General features: G+C 48.4%; 1 protein-coding gene across 6 annotated transcripts in view; it reads left to right on the top strand.

The window, feature by feature from the left end:
- The window catches only part of mpp7a (MAGUK p55 scaffold protein 7a), a 101,173-nt gene that overhangs the window by 48,492 nt on the left and 36,368 nt on the right, over nucleotides 1–16,313 (top strand). For all 6 annotated transcript variants that reach the window (XR_014554570.1, XM_083683559.1, XM_083683555.1 and 3 more), the window contains 2 exons: nucleotides 3,234–3,314; nucleotides 7,779–7,910. Coding sequence is in view for 5 of the 6 variants with exons in the window: in XM_083683559.1 (XP_083539685.1) it covers nucleotides 3,234–3,314; nucleotides 7,779–7,910 (213 nt within the window). In the remaining variant the exon portion in view is untranslated. The remainder of the gene's footprint in view (nucleotides 1–3,233; nucleotides 3,315–7,778; nucleotides 7,911–16,313) is intronic.

The following is a 16,313-nucleotide window of genomic DNA, read 5'->3' as shown; positions in this document are numbered from 1 at the left end:
ACACTGGGCCGCCCTGTGGCGACTCCACAGGAGAAAAATGACAGAGAGTTATTAGGAGAAACAACCCTTTCTCTCTCTCTCTCTCTCTCTCTCTCTCTCTCTCTCTCTCCCCCCCCAGCACCAGGGACCCCAGTACAGAATTCCAGTGGGTTTCTACCATATGCTGGCCAGAGGAGAGCCAGGACGGCTTTGTTTCTCTTTCCCTTTCGTTCTCATTCCCTAGGTCGTGGCAAATGGCCATTCTCTATTTCTTTAAGGGACCAAAAATCAGCCCCTCCCCCCTCAACCATTTTTTCAAATTACAGCTTTTAAATTTACGTTTCCTCGTAAATGCTCTCAGAAATCTCTCACAGGGATTATCAGATATCAGGATAAAACCCAGTGATGGTTTATCAAAGCGGCCAAAGTGCCAGAGATCCCTGGTTGGCAGCTACCAAGTGACTCCGAGCACTTGTGTGTGTTTTTAAGAAGGATTGTTTTTCACCGCGTTGCCGCTCGAAATGAAACCCATTGAAGTCGTTGTTGAATATTGAGCTGCTATAGAAGCTCTTGCTGAAATTCATTTTGGGGTTGAGTTTCGGTAATGGAGGTTTAATTTATTGCCTAACATAAAATGACACTTCAACCCTAGTCTGCCCCCGGTGCACTGTCTAGAGTAGGCTCAGTAGGTGACTGCTACAGTCTAACAATCTACTGCTGCCTCTATGACTCCATTAAACATGATCAAAACCTGGGGCGAATGGAGTAGGCTTGCAATGGTGTTCTTCAAAAGAGTCAGTATTGCTAGCTGAGCTGACTTGACTGTAGCCTGAGTTCCAATGCTGTCCACTGATTTAATAACTGTCCTCATCTTCACTGTCTCCCTGCTCTCTGTCTTATGAGTTTGCATCAGGTCTGCCTCCTTCGTAGAATTCTGATACTGGTTAGAAATCCCCGTTTAGACATTAGTCACTGAGACACTGTGTTGGACTGGGTTATTCATTACTCTTCTGCTCCATCTCTGGTGCTGAGGCCACAGCTGCTGATATCTGTCTCCTCTACCCCTCTCTCTCCTCCATTGGCTGTGTTCCCAGCCTCCCCAGACTGAGCTGAGAAGCCTGTCAGTTCCAACACTGTCCACCAGGTGGTCTCAGAGAGTATGACTCCAGAGCTCAGTAGCCAGTCACTGCCACTCTGCAGTCACAGTGCCAGAGATGTTCAAGTGATGAACAACAACACGTGTCAGATTTCTCCTGTAGCCTACCTTCTCCATCTCTGCCTTAAAGACATAACAAGTGGACACCATGTGTGCTCAGACAGATTGAAGTGGGGCATATGCAATGGTGGAATGATTTCCATTTGTTTGATAATGTAATAAACTGTGTTCGGGACAAAACAACTTAATAACATGTCGTACCCTTTAGACCAACTGCTTTAAGAACCATAGTATCCCTGCAGGCATTGCATCTGTTTCTCCATCTTCAGTTTCGTGTTCTCATCCAATAAGCCCTTTTGTTGATGTCACTATCCATGAGACAGAGTCATGTAAGTCTTGTACACCAGATGATGTTATGAAACATCTGGTGTAAAATTAAATGGAAAGAGACGTCTTTAATTGAACACGATTTGTGTGTTACAGCCCCGGGTTTTTATTTGTGTTTGAAATAACGTAATAGGTCTTCAGGGCCGCGCGAACTGTAAACTCCATGCTCCAGGTCATACTTGTCCAAATACACACTCGTGTGGGCTATGCCGTTACAAATGAAATAGGCACAGCCACAAAGTAGCCCATCATCCTTTCGTTCGTTCTTTTTTTCACCCCAGACAGAGAAGAAGGGGGGAATGGAAAGTGTGATTCTAACGTGGAACCATGAAGGTAGTGTGTAGAGAATGTTGTCAAACATGCCTCATCTTTCCTCCCTTGTGAGTTATGAGGCTAAGCCCCTTAATAAGACAATAAACTGCTGGAAATTTACGGTTATCTCTCTCTAGCTGTTAACAGTTTGGCACGGGTGATGTATGCTCCGAGTAAGATGCTCGCTAAAGACCCTGACCTCTACAACCCCCCGCCCCCGACCTTACCTTATCCCTCCCCCTCTCCCTAGACCCTACACATGAGAGGCTGTCTAATCTGTCTGTCAGCCTTTCCACACTCCACTCCCCCAGCTCCTGCCTGTCCCTTCAGGGGACAGTAGTGGGTCCTCTGTGGTGATGAAGTGGAGTTTTGGGGGTGGAACGGGGGGCAGTAAGAGTGACCCTGGCCACCGTGGCTATTCATTAGTTCACTGTCAATCCATGGCAGGGTTAGTCTAAGTGGAAAAGCCAGATTCTGTCACAGAGGAGGTGAAAGTTTCCCCCAGGCCCCATCTTTACCTTTTCTTCACCCCTACTGCCCTCTTATGTCACCCTGGGGGTCATTTGTCAAACAACCTCCCTCCTTTTCCCTAGAGTTGTTCTTGTCTGCATGATCAACACACTCAAGTGGCCATGTGTGAGCCCAGTACTGTTCCCTGTTTCCTTGACCGGGTGGATTTAGAGTAGACACACACACACACACACACACACACACACACACACACACACACACACAGTCATTTTGCAGGTGGCTGCCCTACAGAATGAGGGCAGGGTGTGTGTGTCCACATCCTCCTCCTCCCACACACACTCTCTCCCCTGCCAGTGGGGGGGGGGGGGGGGGGCATTCTCAGAGCCCCTGTGATTTTTCACCGGTACTCGCTGAAGAGACGCTGTCGGTTCACTCCTGATCTCGGTTCAGTACAAGCGGTCCTTTGTCTGGGCGCTCACCGCTCCTCACAGCCCCACGGGAGCGAAGCCTCCTCTGCCAGGGCACCCATAAATCAGGGGCTTCCAGCCCAAGGAGAAGAGCCTGGCCTAGGGTGCAGCCAGAGACCACCCTCACCAGACAACCACAGGCAGAGCAGCCTACCACCACCACGGGCCTGGGTCTGGATGCGGTGGGCTAGAGTAGGGACCAGACTAGGAGAGAGCTTAGATTGATGGTCTGTTTTTCTTCAGGCCTTTGCTAGCACATGTTGGACATGGATCATCTAGAACGCAACAGACTCTTCTGTGGGTGTGTGTGTGTGTGTGTGGCCTGTGTGTGTTATTTCTTACCTCCTGTCTAGGCTATGTGTGTGTCTATTCTATGACTGTCTGTCTGTGTATATGCACTTGACACAGTACATTTATTCCAACCCTCCTTCTTTCTCTCTACCTCTGTCTCTCTTGTTCAGCTGGCTGAGGAGCTGCAGGGGAAGGCGGTCAGTGGAGAGATCAAAGAGCTGCTCAAACTGCTGGCCAAACCCCACGTCAAGGTAAGAGGCCGGGACACAGCACAAACACTCACCGAATTGCTCTACCTACTCTAAATCCACAATCCTAACTACTCTATACGACTCCTCATTCACTCACTCCCTCACCTACTGTACTTACTCTGAACAGGTCATGTAATAACACACTCTGTTCAACTCTATTACTAAGCAAGTACAAAGCCATTACTCAATGTACTGCATACCAGTGTGTTAATGCAGTGTTATTACACAGTTATTAACCAGGTATTGGGGAAATGTAATATAAAGTGTGACCACAAACCTCCCTCAGCCTCTGTCTCCCTCAGACACATTGCGTTATCTCCTCTCCCACTACTCTCCAGTCTTCATATGATACAGCGCCGGCCTGCTCATACTCAGGTCAACCAGACTGATACAGCACCGATGGATGCAACACTCCCCCGGATTTTAAAAGCTTTTCTTTTACTCTCTCTCTCTCTCTCTCTCTTTTTTATAATAATGATTTGGCTGCTGTCTCTCCTCTTGTTAGACATAAATCTGTACTTCAGGTGATGCAGACAGCAGAGACTGTGAGTCTGAGAGATGAGGTTTGGACCTCTGAAATGGGCCTGTCACAGTTATTTGTGCGCTGCCAGAAAAAACACCTTGGAGTGTGGAGCCCCTCTCTGTCTCTCTCATGTCAACAGCAGGGCAGGGAGACAAGCGCTCAGCGAACGTTCACAAGATGAATGGCGTCAGATCAGCCCCCCCCCCCTAGCAGGAGACAAATTAAGATCAGGAGAATCCATCACAGCTGTGATCTCGGAGTGCTACGTATGCACAAGTGTGCGCCTGCTTTGCTAGCTCTCTATTTTGTCTCAGTCAACTCCAAGAGGATGTTCCCTATACACCTGATTGCTCCTTAAAGATGGTCGGCTGCCATCAGGCGTGCCTGTCTCAGCAAGGCTCTCTTTATTGTGTTATGATAGAGTTAGCAGTGCAGGGTTTTTGGTCCCGGTGAGCTTTGATCCATCAAACCGGAGTTCTCGTGAAACTCATCGGTCAGTTGGGCTGACAGCTCCGGAGGAAGAACCGCCGCAAGTGAAAGACCGGACGGGAGCACGGTCCAAGCATTACACACACACACACCCCCACACCCCCACCCTGCCCCTATGTCCGGTTGGGTACAGCCTCTGCCGGCCTGCTGGGTAGGGGCCACACCCCTTTGCCCTGAGGTGACGACAGGTTGAACTGTTCACAGCTGCCCTAACACACACACACACCACCCCTACACCCACCCTTCCTCAGTCATCCCCCTACCCCCGCGCCACTGGCTGGTTCTCGCATGGTTTGGGCCCGCCACACTACTCGTCTGAACGTTTTACCGCTCCCTGGGTAAACCGTCACACCGACTTCAAGCAGAAGCACTTGGTCACGATAGATTAATCTCAGCGCCGTGGCAGGGGGAGAGTTTTGACTGTAACACTGAGGTTTGGAAGCTAGCGCCTTTGAGTGGCTTTAAAAGCAGCGGCGGCCTGTGGGCTCGAGCAGCATTTAACGCCATGTCTCCCAATGGCTTGGGATCTGTCCGTCCACCGGGGCACCCGATACCGGCCCCCATGTAAATCACAGGCCTCGGTGTAAAACACAAGCAGATGGCTGGCTTTGAATGGCGTCTCTGTGCGATAGTAACTGTATCACTCTCAATTATGGCTGAAATGATCCATTCCTAGGGCGGGACATAAATCACACTTTTAAAGCACCCCTCTCTCCCCTCCGCCTCCTCCTCTTCTTCCCTTTTATGATTCGCACATGAAAAAACAACTTTTGACCATATTAGCCTCCTCAGAAAGACTAATATTGACAGTGGTGAAAGTGCCAATTATGACTGTCGTCTGTTTTCGAGGGGGGAACTGTGTGTTCTGAGGGCAGGGTAGGGGACGCGGTGTGTCCCAGCCTGCCTACCGCATTGCCTGGTGCTTCAGAAGTGGAACACACAGCGGGGCTCTGGGGCCAGTTAGTGCCAGCCTCGCAGGTTGAAAAAAGACTCGGCGAATGACAACCCCAGGCTTAATGAGAGCTGGATGCCAGGAATGCATTTGCCGGTTTATTTAAACAAGCTCAGTGATCTGTTTTTCTAGGATCCCTATTATGTCTAAAGTACGGGTCTAATAAACACACTCTAAAGTACGGGTCCTGAAAACAAGGCGAGCTGAGCTGTTCTCCTCCTCACCCAAGCTGCACGTCCCAGCTTTAGAGTTCATTTCCAACTAGGATATCGGCCCTAAATTCAATTAGAGGGCTAAGTCACTGGCACTGAGACCTAACAGGACCTCTTGACGTGCGTTGACCCAGAGGAATGCTTCCATACACGTGTGTGTGTCTGTGTGTCTGTGTGTGTGTGTGTCTGTGTGTGTGTGTGTCTGTGTGTGTGTGTGTCTGTGTGTGTCTGTGTGTGTGTCTGTGTGTGTGTCTGTGTGTGTCTGTGTGTGTCTGTGTGTGTCTGTGTGTGTGTGTGTGTGTGTGTGTGTGTGTGTGTGTGTGTGTGTCATTGGCCACAAGCAAGGGCCTCCGCCATGTGCTACCTATTAGCATGGCGCTGTTATTGCTACCTTGCAGTGGTTGTGATCGGGAGTTTTTACAAGGCATTACCGGCCAGCCTGTTACGAGCTGACAGGGGATAGGGGAGGGTGATGGGGTGGGTGTTGGACCTGAGGAAGTGGCGGACATTGATGAGAGGACACTCAGAGTTCAGGATATTATGTTTGATGGATAGGGATCTAAGGAAGGAGCAAATGGTAGGTCAGTGGGGGAAAGGTTGGTGTGTCTGTGTGGCTAAGAAAACGAGAGGGGAGCGCTAGGAACACAGGGGCCGAAGTGAGGGAGGTTGGTGTGAGGAAGTGCTGTTGCGGTAGGTCTGCTCCTCTGGTCCCAGGGATGTAGCCCTGTTGAAACGGAGAACGTGTGATTGGCACATGGGAAGAGACCTTAATGTTGTTGAGGAGCAGATCAAGTGTTGTGAGTGACAGCAACACATCACCAGGGGGGGGCGGGGACACGGCGTGTGTTCACCCATGGCAAGAAACCCCCGCTCTGATCTGGAATCACAATGGCACAGGGCGGCGTTCATCTGCCCTGTTTTCGGAAACTCTGGAAACTCGATACATCGCTACATTAAAAAGTTTTCTGCCCCAAAAAAAACGAGAGAAGAAAGGAAGAAAAACGGAAAAAGAGATGTGGCCGCAAATCGAGAGCGTTTTTGCGGCCTCTGAAAATATTTTTTCTGTAATATTTTATTCAGCTCTGAATGGAGCATGGTCTGGTGCAAGCTGTTTTAATTCACTGGCTAGTTGAATGAGTCTGTTATTACAGAAATGTGTGTGTGTGTGTGTGTGTGTGCGTGCGCGCGTGCGTGTGCGTGCGCATCTCCCTACCATACGTATAGTACAGTCTTTTGATAAGGGACATCTTGCGAAGACATATTCAGTGTTGTTTAGAGAGATCCAGTTCAGATTCAGACTTGCCTCCCACAAAGACATTTCACTCTTCCCAGGGTCAGAAACAGAAAAAGACAATATCAACAGTCAAAAAGTAGATATACAACACACAAAGAACACATGAACAGTTACAGCTCAGTATATATTGCACATTGTAGTGCCCTCAGGGTTCCTGCTGGTCAGACTGGCTCCCAGTGGCGTTTGGCCAGTGCACCAGTTGTCTCTCCTCCTCCCATCTGGTCTCTTTTAGGAACATCTTGAATGCTGTAGTGCAGCGTGCTCCCTTGTAATAAACCAGACTGCTCTTCTCTCCTCTCCTCCAATTCTCCCCCTCATACTCTCTGGCACAGGATTGGAAGATGTTTTTTATCATGGAAAAAACGGCGCGCTTCCAACAGCATTTTGGGACACAGTCGTTAAATAGTTTGAAAAATGAATCTCTGAATGCGATCATTCTCGTCTGTGTCCCGTTTTTTTTCTATCGCTCGTGAACGTGTGAAATATCTGAGGCGGCTGAGAACTTCATTACTTCGCTCCGTCGCTGAACATCAACGCTCCCGTGGGACCCGCCGCTGGAAAACAACGCCGCAGGGACGGGAGGGTCATCCTCCTCTCCCCCATGATTCATAGCGCTCTGGACTAGCCGCCACTGAAACACCTTTAATCACGAAGATCTATGAGCCAGACCTACAGCCTTAATGGCAATTAACACATGTAGCTAGAATAACGAGACCTTAACGAAATCAAATCCATCACCAGGTACATGAGCAGCACCACAATTCATAATCATCCTCCCCTCTCTCTCTCTCTCTGCCTTTTCTCTTTTTCAATTGAAAGGGTTTTGGTTATGGTCAGAGTTGTATAGTACAGTACATTGCAGTGTGCTGTGTTGTTGATTTGAATATTCACAGTACTGGGATCGTGACTTTGTATTCTGAATGGCAACCCCTTGTCCCCTTCTCCTCTCCTCCCATCCCTTCTTCCCCCCTCTTTTTGCCTCCCCCCCTCACAGAGTCTTCTCTCCGTCCATGACACGGTGGCCCAGAAGAGCTACGATCCAGAGCTGCCACCGCTGCCTGAAGACATTGACGATGACGAGGACTCCGTGAAGATCATACGTCTTGTGAAAAACAAGGAACCTCTTGTAAGTCTATCTCACAACACACTGATGATGATGATAATGATGATGATTGATAATACTGATAAGTAGTGTGTGTTGAAGGCTCTACTCTGTACTGGCCATCCGAGTAGCACTACAGTATACTGATACTGACCTAGTGGAATTTGTACAGTATATTTGTGTGCTCTGTAAGTCAGTCTGGCCTGTGTGTCTGGCTTGCTGTAAAGGTTTCCCTCATCGCACTCCCTGCTCACGTCCACATGGTCCTGACCTCAACAACAACGACTACCACAGTAGTAGCAGCAGTAGCAGCATCTTGGCCTGGCTCCTTTTTCACTCTCATCCTCTATTTCCTCCTCACTGACATACCACACATTCCAGACTGGCCCCCCTGTATGTGGTCAGCTGGCTCTCACCACCCTCCTCTCTCTTTTCTCTCTGCATCTCTCTCTGACTCTCTCCCTCTCTCACCCTGTGTCGTATTGCTCTCTCCCTCCCCAGCTCTGGACTGACCCCAGTGCCCTGCCTGGCATGCCAGCTCTCTTCCTGTCCCACCCCATCCCCTCCGGCTGATGCCCTGTCACAGGCCTCTGTCATCAGAGGGCCGTCCCTTTGTTGTGTGCTGAGGCCCCGCCCCTCTTTGATCTGGTCTACTAGGGCTGTCCAGGGCTGCTCTATTTTTACAATGAGGTTTTCTCAGACCTCCACTTTGGCCCTGGGCCGGCGCCACACCTCCCTCCCTCTACCCACACCCCAGGGAACCGGGAACACACCTAAGTCATTTTGGGTTCCAGCCTCTTCCATGTTCCACTCACTGGTCAATGTAATAAGTGGCTTTCAGCACTGGCTGTGTAATGTTCTTTCTCTCATATTGTTTTCTCACTAGCCCCTTCCACTGATGGTACTGTGAGGTCACGTTTTGGAAACCATAATGTGATTTACACTCAACCATGGTCAGTTTAATTGTCGGGTTGTGTTATTTCTTTCAGCTTTTTTTCCCCCTCCTTAAGTGTTTTGGATCGTGAGACCTCTGAAACATGCATTTACAATGTGTGATGTTGTTGTTGTTGTTGTTTTGATAGTGTGGTAGTGCAAGGGGGTTGGGTAATGGGATACAGGTGTATAGTGTGATGTAGAGAGGTTGCAGAGACTGATACTTGAGTGATAGTTTCCTGTGTCCAGCCCTCATCCCCTCAGTTAAGGCGGCCTTGTCAGTGCCTGGAGGACCCTGCGGTGGCTGTGACCCTAATCTTTTGTGGTCTCCCCTAATTGAGGGCTGACTGTAGTGCAGAGGTTTCTTTTGGAGGGCTGTGTGTTTTCTGAGTGAAAACAAAACAATAAATTCCAAAGGGCTCCGATTATGGCTGGCGTCCCCCAGAAATGTCACGTCTGAGCGTTTGATGGTGCTATTTGTGCATGGTTGGGGAAGGGCAAGCACCTTGGCTGAGAGAGCCAGTCCTGGACTGCCCACTCTGTGGTCTGGTCGTCCTGCCTGTGTTGTCTCAAAGAGAGCCCTCACTGCCTTCATTTCCCAGTGTTCTCTCTGTCTCTCTTTAATCACAGGCCCAACATGGAGCTGGTAATCAGTGTGGGTTGACCACTCTTGTTCACCCTATATGAGTCATTGTAGAGAGCACTGTGGCGATAGTCTGCACGCCAGAACCAATGCCTGCACTGGCAGTTCCCCCAGACTGTCCTGTATCCTCTGATGAAGGTCTCCGTTTTAGAGATTTAACCTTTGGCCTTTTGGCGTTGCGTCCCACTGTGGTGTGTGTGTGTGGAGGGAAGAAAGGCGGTACTGTACTTCCAGTGCGTGTACATTAAGGCAGTAGCGGTCATGTGGTCTCAGTGAAGTCACCGCCATTTTAGCATCGCTGCCAATCAGGACCCCAAATTGTGTAGTCCTCATTCACTGCTACAAAAAATTGATTTTGATGTGCCCTTTAACATGCAATTTCATATAATCAGCCTGAAATTCTCAAACTTGACATCATAACAAGAGTTCTGTACAGTATCGTGGTAAATTCTTTCCCCTCTCTCTCTCTCTCTCTCTCTTTCTCGTGGTATAGGCCTGCAGGTTTTGGCTGCGTCTTTGGGGGACCGTAGTTAGCATGCCGGGCCCTTTCCTGGTGACTCATCCATTAACTTAATTGTGATTAGTTGAGTGGATTGTATTCGGTAGCGCTGATTAATTGCTATCATTTTTCAGACCATGACTTCATGCCGTATTTTAGCAAAACCGTAAAAACTCGATCTTTCAGGACTTTTTCCCCCTGTACTGCTCTCCCGCTGAAACCCAAACCTCCAGATTTATTAGCTCCAATGTCGGGACAATGAAATAATTGGGTTTGGAGAGAGGCATAAACATGTGGGTGCACCGAAAATAAGCCCAGCCGTGTTTTTTATTGAAAGAATGTGTTATTTTGGATAAGGTTACCAAAAGCTAAATTTGAGCAGAACGCAGAATTGCGTCAAGACCAACTTCTGTCTGCTGCAATATAGTGCATTTGCCTCTGGTGATAAAGAGTGTGACTACAGACTGACTAATAGGAGTGCTGTAGACAAAGGCTGGAGATGCCAGAAAGCACTGGTGCTACACAGTTCGACCCCCTGAGCCAGGAATCCAAGAGCCAGGAGCTAGGGGGAAGAGTGAGTGAGACAGAAACACAGACGCCATATTATCTTCATTCAGCAACTTGGAAAAAAGACTCTTGAAAACCCTTAAATGGTAAAAAAAAAAAAAAGGGGTGAAAAAGTAATCAACAGGGATACCACAAACATTAGGGCTGACCGTAAGATAATGTGAAAACATTAGAGTGTACCCAGGGCTGCTGTGGTGGATTCTGTTCCTCTCATTTGGATGTTTTTAAACCCTCTGACGCAGATGTAAATAGCAGATCTGAGTTGCTTGCTGTGTTTGCCCTGCTGTTTTACGTCTTTTATGGCCCGCTCTTCTCAGCTCACTCAGTGCCACTCTCCTGAGCTCCCTTAATCTCCCCCCCTCTCCCCCCCGCCCTCTCCTTTTCTCTCCATATGCATCACAGTCTCCTACATTTTAGCGATACACCTTGCCACGTTCCCATCATGCACCCCAGTCAGAAACCGACACTCCAGCCCGGGTTGTTGGGCATCATTAGCAGCTGTCAAAACCCCCGGCCAGGAATGTGACATCTGACGTCTGTCTCCTCTCCCCCAGCTGTGTTGATGCGTGAGGGTATTGGTTTTCCCATTAAGAGCGGGTGCCATGGGTGCAGCTCAATGGAAAACGTTCCCTGGGCATCTCCTACCTATGGATGGCAGACATAGCGGGTGCCATGGGTGCAGCTCAATGGAAAACGTTCCCTGGGCATCTCCTACCTATGGATGGCAGACATAGCGGGTGCCATCCAGCTGGTGCTGCCATCCTAAGTAGACAGCTGGCACTGCCCAATGCCCATACCTAATCAATACAGCTCTGCCACTGCTGAGGCTGGCCACCCAGTATCCCCCACCTCCTGGATCAGCTGGGCTTCTCATTAGAGGACTGGAATAGTAACAATTCTCCTCATGGGATCTCTAAACAAAATACTCTTTATAGTCTGTATTCAATTTGATCACACATGTTACAGGCAATAGGTTTCATTGGCACTGCACATACTGTAATAATGAGGTATCAGGAACCTTCAGGTCTGTTTGTTAGTTTCTCGTGTTGGCATCAATCTAGGAATCGTTGCCAACCTGACATACCCCCACATTTGACCTTTTGTTCTTCCAGGAACAAGAGAATGACTGACAGTGCAATTAGATGTTGGCATTTTGAAATGCTAGGATTTTTTTACATCTGTTTTGGAGCCCCCACTCCATTCTGACACAATTAGAGCTGTTGGATCACGCCTAATCTCTTCTGTCTCTGAGTCCTCACACATGCAGAGCATCAGATGATGCCCATCACTCTCTCTGCCTCGCAATGGAATCGCAATGTCTGAATTAGTTAGCTCCACTGTGCACTATGGGTCTAACAATGAGTATTGATTATATACTCAATGTTGACACAGAATGAATCAGAATTGATTGCATCTCGAGGGGAGATTTTCTTAATTTAGACTAGTCAAGGAAAGTGGTATGATGATACTGTAGTCGTTAAAAGATAAAGGATGCTGTTGTCTGTTTACATTACTGTTTGAAAACCAAGTAGAAAGTAATGACACTCTAGAATTAATAGAGCAGCAAATTAGATTAGAGGATGCAGCACACATGTTACCGCTTTATGGATAGAACTGTGTGCTTTAAAAGCAATATATCTTTCACTTGATGGATTATGTGGGGTTTTGGAGCCCGCTGAGGAAGATAGAGTGCTCTGGTGTAAAACATGAGGAAACGTCTAGAGAACTGGGCTCCATGGTGGTATAGCACTGGCTTACTCTAACATGTGCCTATAGGCTATTTTGTGTTGTATTTTGTGACTAACAATAATACACAGTCAATAAACTACTGTACATATGCCCTTTATAGACTATTCATAAAGGAAGGCTTGATGTGAAGTGTTGCCACCTCTATTACCTGGGTGGGTGGAGTGAAGCAAAAAAAGCTAGCCCGAGCCTACCGCCACCACCACCACCAAGTCTCAGCTATAGGGAAGGTCGTAGCCAAGTGAGAGTGTGTGTCTAAAATGTGTGAGTCTTTATCAGATGTGCCCCCTGCCAGTCACATGGGTTATAAAAACACCCACTGCAGCCACATCAGAGGCATTCCCATATTGATCTCAAGACTCACTGAAAAGCTCTTCCTATCAGTGGTTATCCTGAACGTCAGTGGTCTCATGGTTCTACACTCTCCCAGCAACCTTGTTTTTCTAATCTCTCCTTGCTTCCTCCCCAAAATGTGTTTGCGCGCTGTGTTCCATGTTTGCCACATTCCGTGTGGCATTCCCAGAGAGGGGGGGGTGAATGTGGGTATTGTTGCCTCTTGCAGTGCTCTTGACCGCCCCACTGCGTGTCTTACCTAGGGAGAATTAGATGTGACATGTGAAAATGCTGTTTTCTTGGTGGGCTTATTCCAGCGAAAACACTAACAATTGTCCCATTGTACACACACACACACACACACACACACACACACACACACACACACACACAAACCTATTCCCATTCCAACAGAGCAAAGAGGTGGCAATCCGGTTAGGCCTGGAATAGCTGGGAGGTAATCGATGTACATGGTTACTTCCATGCACTGTTCAGACACACACAAACACACACACCTGTCTAAAATGCTGAGGTGGGCTGCTAAGTGTGTTTTCACAGCGAGTGCGTAATGACTCGATCTAACATTAAGAGTTGGGGAAGGGGGAAGGGAAATTAAGTGAAAGCGTCTGTCTCAGGCCCCTGCTCGACATTACCAGTATCTGGCAGCTCCTCCCTGGAATTTCCCTGTAATTATCATGATAATGACCTGCAATTTTCGTTTTTCTCATAATACTTGTTAATTATGCCCCAGGTCAGGACCAGGGTTAAGAAAATAAAAAAGGAAATCTTAGCCCGTTTTTCTGGGTAGGTTTTTATTAGTTGTAATCACAAGTGATTTAATAAAACAGGTGGAAAGGCATGCAACAGGTCACCCAGAGGGGATACTTGCAGCACTGTGGCATGAACTAGAAAAATCGTTTAACATAAAACCTGGAGTACCTTTTCTCTCTGGCTTTTTTCTCCCCTCTGACAGTTTATGTCTTTCATCGACATTGGGTAACACATTCTTCACAGGATTGTGTTATACAGCTACCATAGCAAGGTACCAAGTGGATTTTCCAATCATGACCGCATGCATTAATTATTACCTGAATATCGTTTTCATTCTGTTATTTGGACAATGCTATGTATTGTCTCATAGGAAGTGTGTAAGACCTCATAAATGTGCTTGGCTTTGTTTGGGAATGATCCTGTGTTAAAGGGGCGATATGCCATCTGACTTACGTAGCATGGAATGGCACACTTTACACTAGATATGATTGGAGGTAATTGCATTTTAATGTCCAGGAGGCCTTTTTTCCATTGTGATTCTTTTTTCCACCGTCTAACATCTGGTAAGAAGAATGCCAGCATGTGGTTTCCACTAAATTTGCATTTATATCCTAAATACTCCAGTCAACACAGTGGCCGGCCAGGGTTTATTGTCGCCGTTACACTTTGCTGTTAAGTGACAACATGTCAAAACATGTCCGCCGCTCGGCCAACCCCTCTCATTTGTTTTTTCTTGTCTCTCTCGATTTAGAGGGAAAAATAATGTTTGTGAAATGCCACGCTCTGAGACGCCGCACCCGGGACAATGTTTTGAGTGGTCGTTACAAAGAGAGGGCCGAAATGGAAATGGAGCTCTGTGCTTGTTTTCGCTGGCAGGTTGAGGGGAGGGGGGGGTTGTGGGGTAGGACTGGGTAAGGGGATCTCCGCCCCACGTCTCTATTGTGGCCAGGCCACACACCCTGCCCCAGCCACCAGCCTCCCGAATGCCCAGCCATGGGCATGTGGCCCTGGCATGTGTAACACAGCCCATTCAGGCTGAGTGTGCTGAGGGCTCCCTGGCAGGACAGCCCCCTGCCTGCTCTATCTGCTAAGGTTTCATGGCACGAGTGTGCATTGAAAGGTCCTGGAAGATATCGCTTGACTTTCGTTCATTCTCAGAAATGCGTACTTGTATATGTGAGGCAATCCAGATTTGGTCCCCAACCCCCTTCCCCTTTTCCCTTTTTTTGCATTGAGTGAATATGTGAAGTGTGAGCCATTTGTCATCACATACTTAATACTGCAGCCATGTCTGTGGGTTTTATGCGTTTGGAGAGAATAATGGTCTGATATAGATGAGCATTGCTCCAATTCTCATCACACTGCGGAGATTAAGCTATTGAGTTTTGGCTGGGCCTACAATAACAATCAGAAGCATTTATGTGTTAGAAATATAGTAATAGTCCTCAGAGCAGCCAGTCCATATGGAGCTGATCATGTCAGGAGCAGTGGTCAGGATCGCCTTACTGATGAGTAATTGACCGCCGCGGCTAAAAAGCACTCCTGATTCCACAAGGATGATCGCTCGCTCTCCAACATATAATTTTTGGGAGGCTCGCTCTTTTAAGTAATGCCTATTTTTAGGCCAACTCAGAAGACAGACTTCAGAATACTCAGGAGAACAAAACAAACACAAAAAAAGTTTTGCTCTCCTGCCGAGAGTGAGGCTACCTATCCGTGAGAATGCAGAGGTTAAGCCACTTGATGGTTAAGTGGTGCCCCCCTCTAATTACTAGCGTAGCGTAGCTCATTCATCAGGCTTTGTGATTGTCAAGCATCAATCATAAAGTCTTAAAGTCCTCTGCCTGTCTGGCTGCTCGTCTGGCCTGCCTTCAGGTAACCACTGGGCACATTCTCATTGGGTCTCGTTAAACCCCCTCCACTCTCCCTGGCATACTCTGCTGGTGTATCCCCGGTGAACATGGAGCTGAAATGGCTTCCATGTGCCAGTGAGTGCTGATGGCTCTCTGTAAACTCAGCCATCCGCAGTGCGGGAGCCCTCAGGTTAGCATCAGGAGGCCTCCCCTGCTTGTGGATCTTTCCCTCCCCGTCCTGGGGTTGGAGCCCAGAGCTTATTTTGCTTTATGCCTGGCTGTTTATGTATTTGTTTAACAGAGCAATGGCCCCCCTCATTAGGAGCTATGCATCAGTGCTGTTGATGATAGTACCCACAGGGCACCAGGGCTTAGACCAGGGGAGGGTGGCCAAGGTGAGGGCAGGGTCAGGAGGTTGAGCTCCTCTGTACTTCAGTGCTTCTAAGGCAGCCGTAAGCTTCCAGAAAAGCTGATTTGGCCCCTGAGAATAGAGAATGAAGTGTACCAGCCTTTCCACATAGTTCGTTCAGGGCCTAACGACGTGGCAAGGACGTGTGGAGTGCTGTCGGGGGGGGGGGGGGGGGTCAGTCTCAACACAATCAGGGCGAGTCACGGAGAGTGTACTGAAATTTGACTTGACTCACACTGGAGCAAAAGAGAGCGAATGGGCAGAGAGGCTGTACTGTAGAGGATGTGAAGTGCTCATTATTTCAACAGTTTGAGGTTGATATGAACAACATTTTCCTCCTCGGCAAGTCGTCACCTCCTAATGTCTCCCTCCAGAAGATGACGGCTGGAGAGGCCCTATCGTAAACTGGGCTCTGTTTTCCCCCTTTTTTCTCTTCGGAAATGACTCTCTATCTGCCTCCTGCCTGATGTGGCCCAGACCCTTGCCTCCCGAGCGGACGCGTGTCTCCAGGTCCCTCTGCTCATGTCTCTATCTATCCCCCTGTGAGGCTTTGCTTCCCCGGTCTCCACGCCAAGCAGGGCCTGAGTCCTGGCAAGGAGCTATAGGGGAGCCCCCCCGCTTTCTGCTTTCTCTCTCATACATACATTCTCTCTCTCCCTCATTTCCTCTCTCT

The sequence above is a fragment of the Argentina silus genome (genome assembly GCF_951799395.1).
Source record: "Argentina silus genome assembly, chromosome: 1".
Classification (NCBI taxonomy): domain Eukaryota; kingdom Metazoa; phylum Chordata; class Actinopteri; order Argentiniformes; family Argentinidae; genus Argentina; species Argentina silus.
The sequence above is the reverse complement of the archived record's forward strand: the minus strand, read 5'-3'. Positions and strand labels throughout refer to the sequence as shown.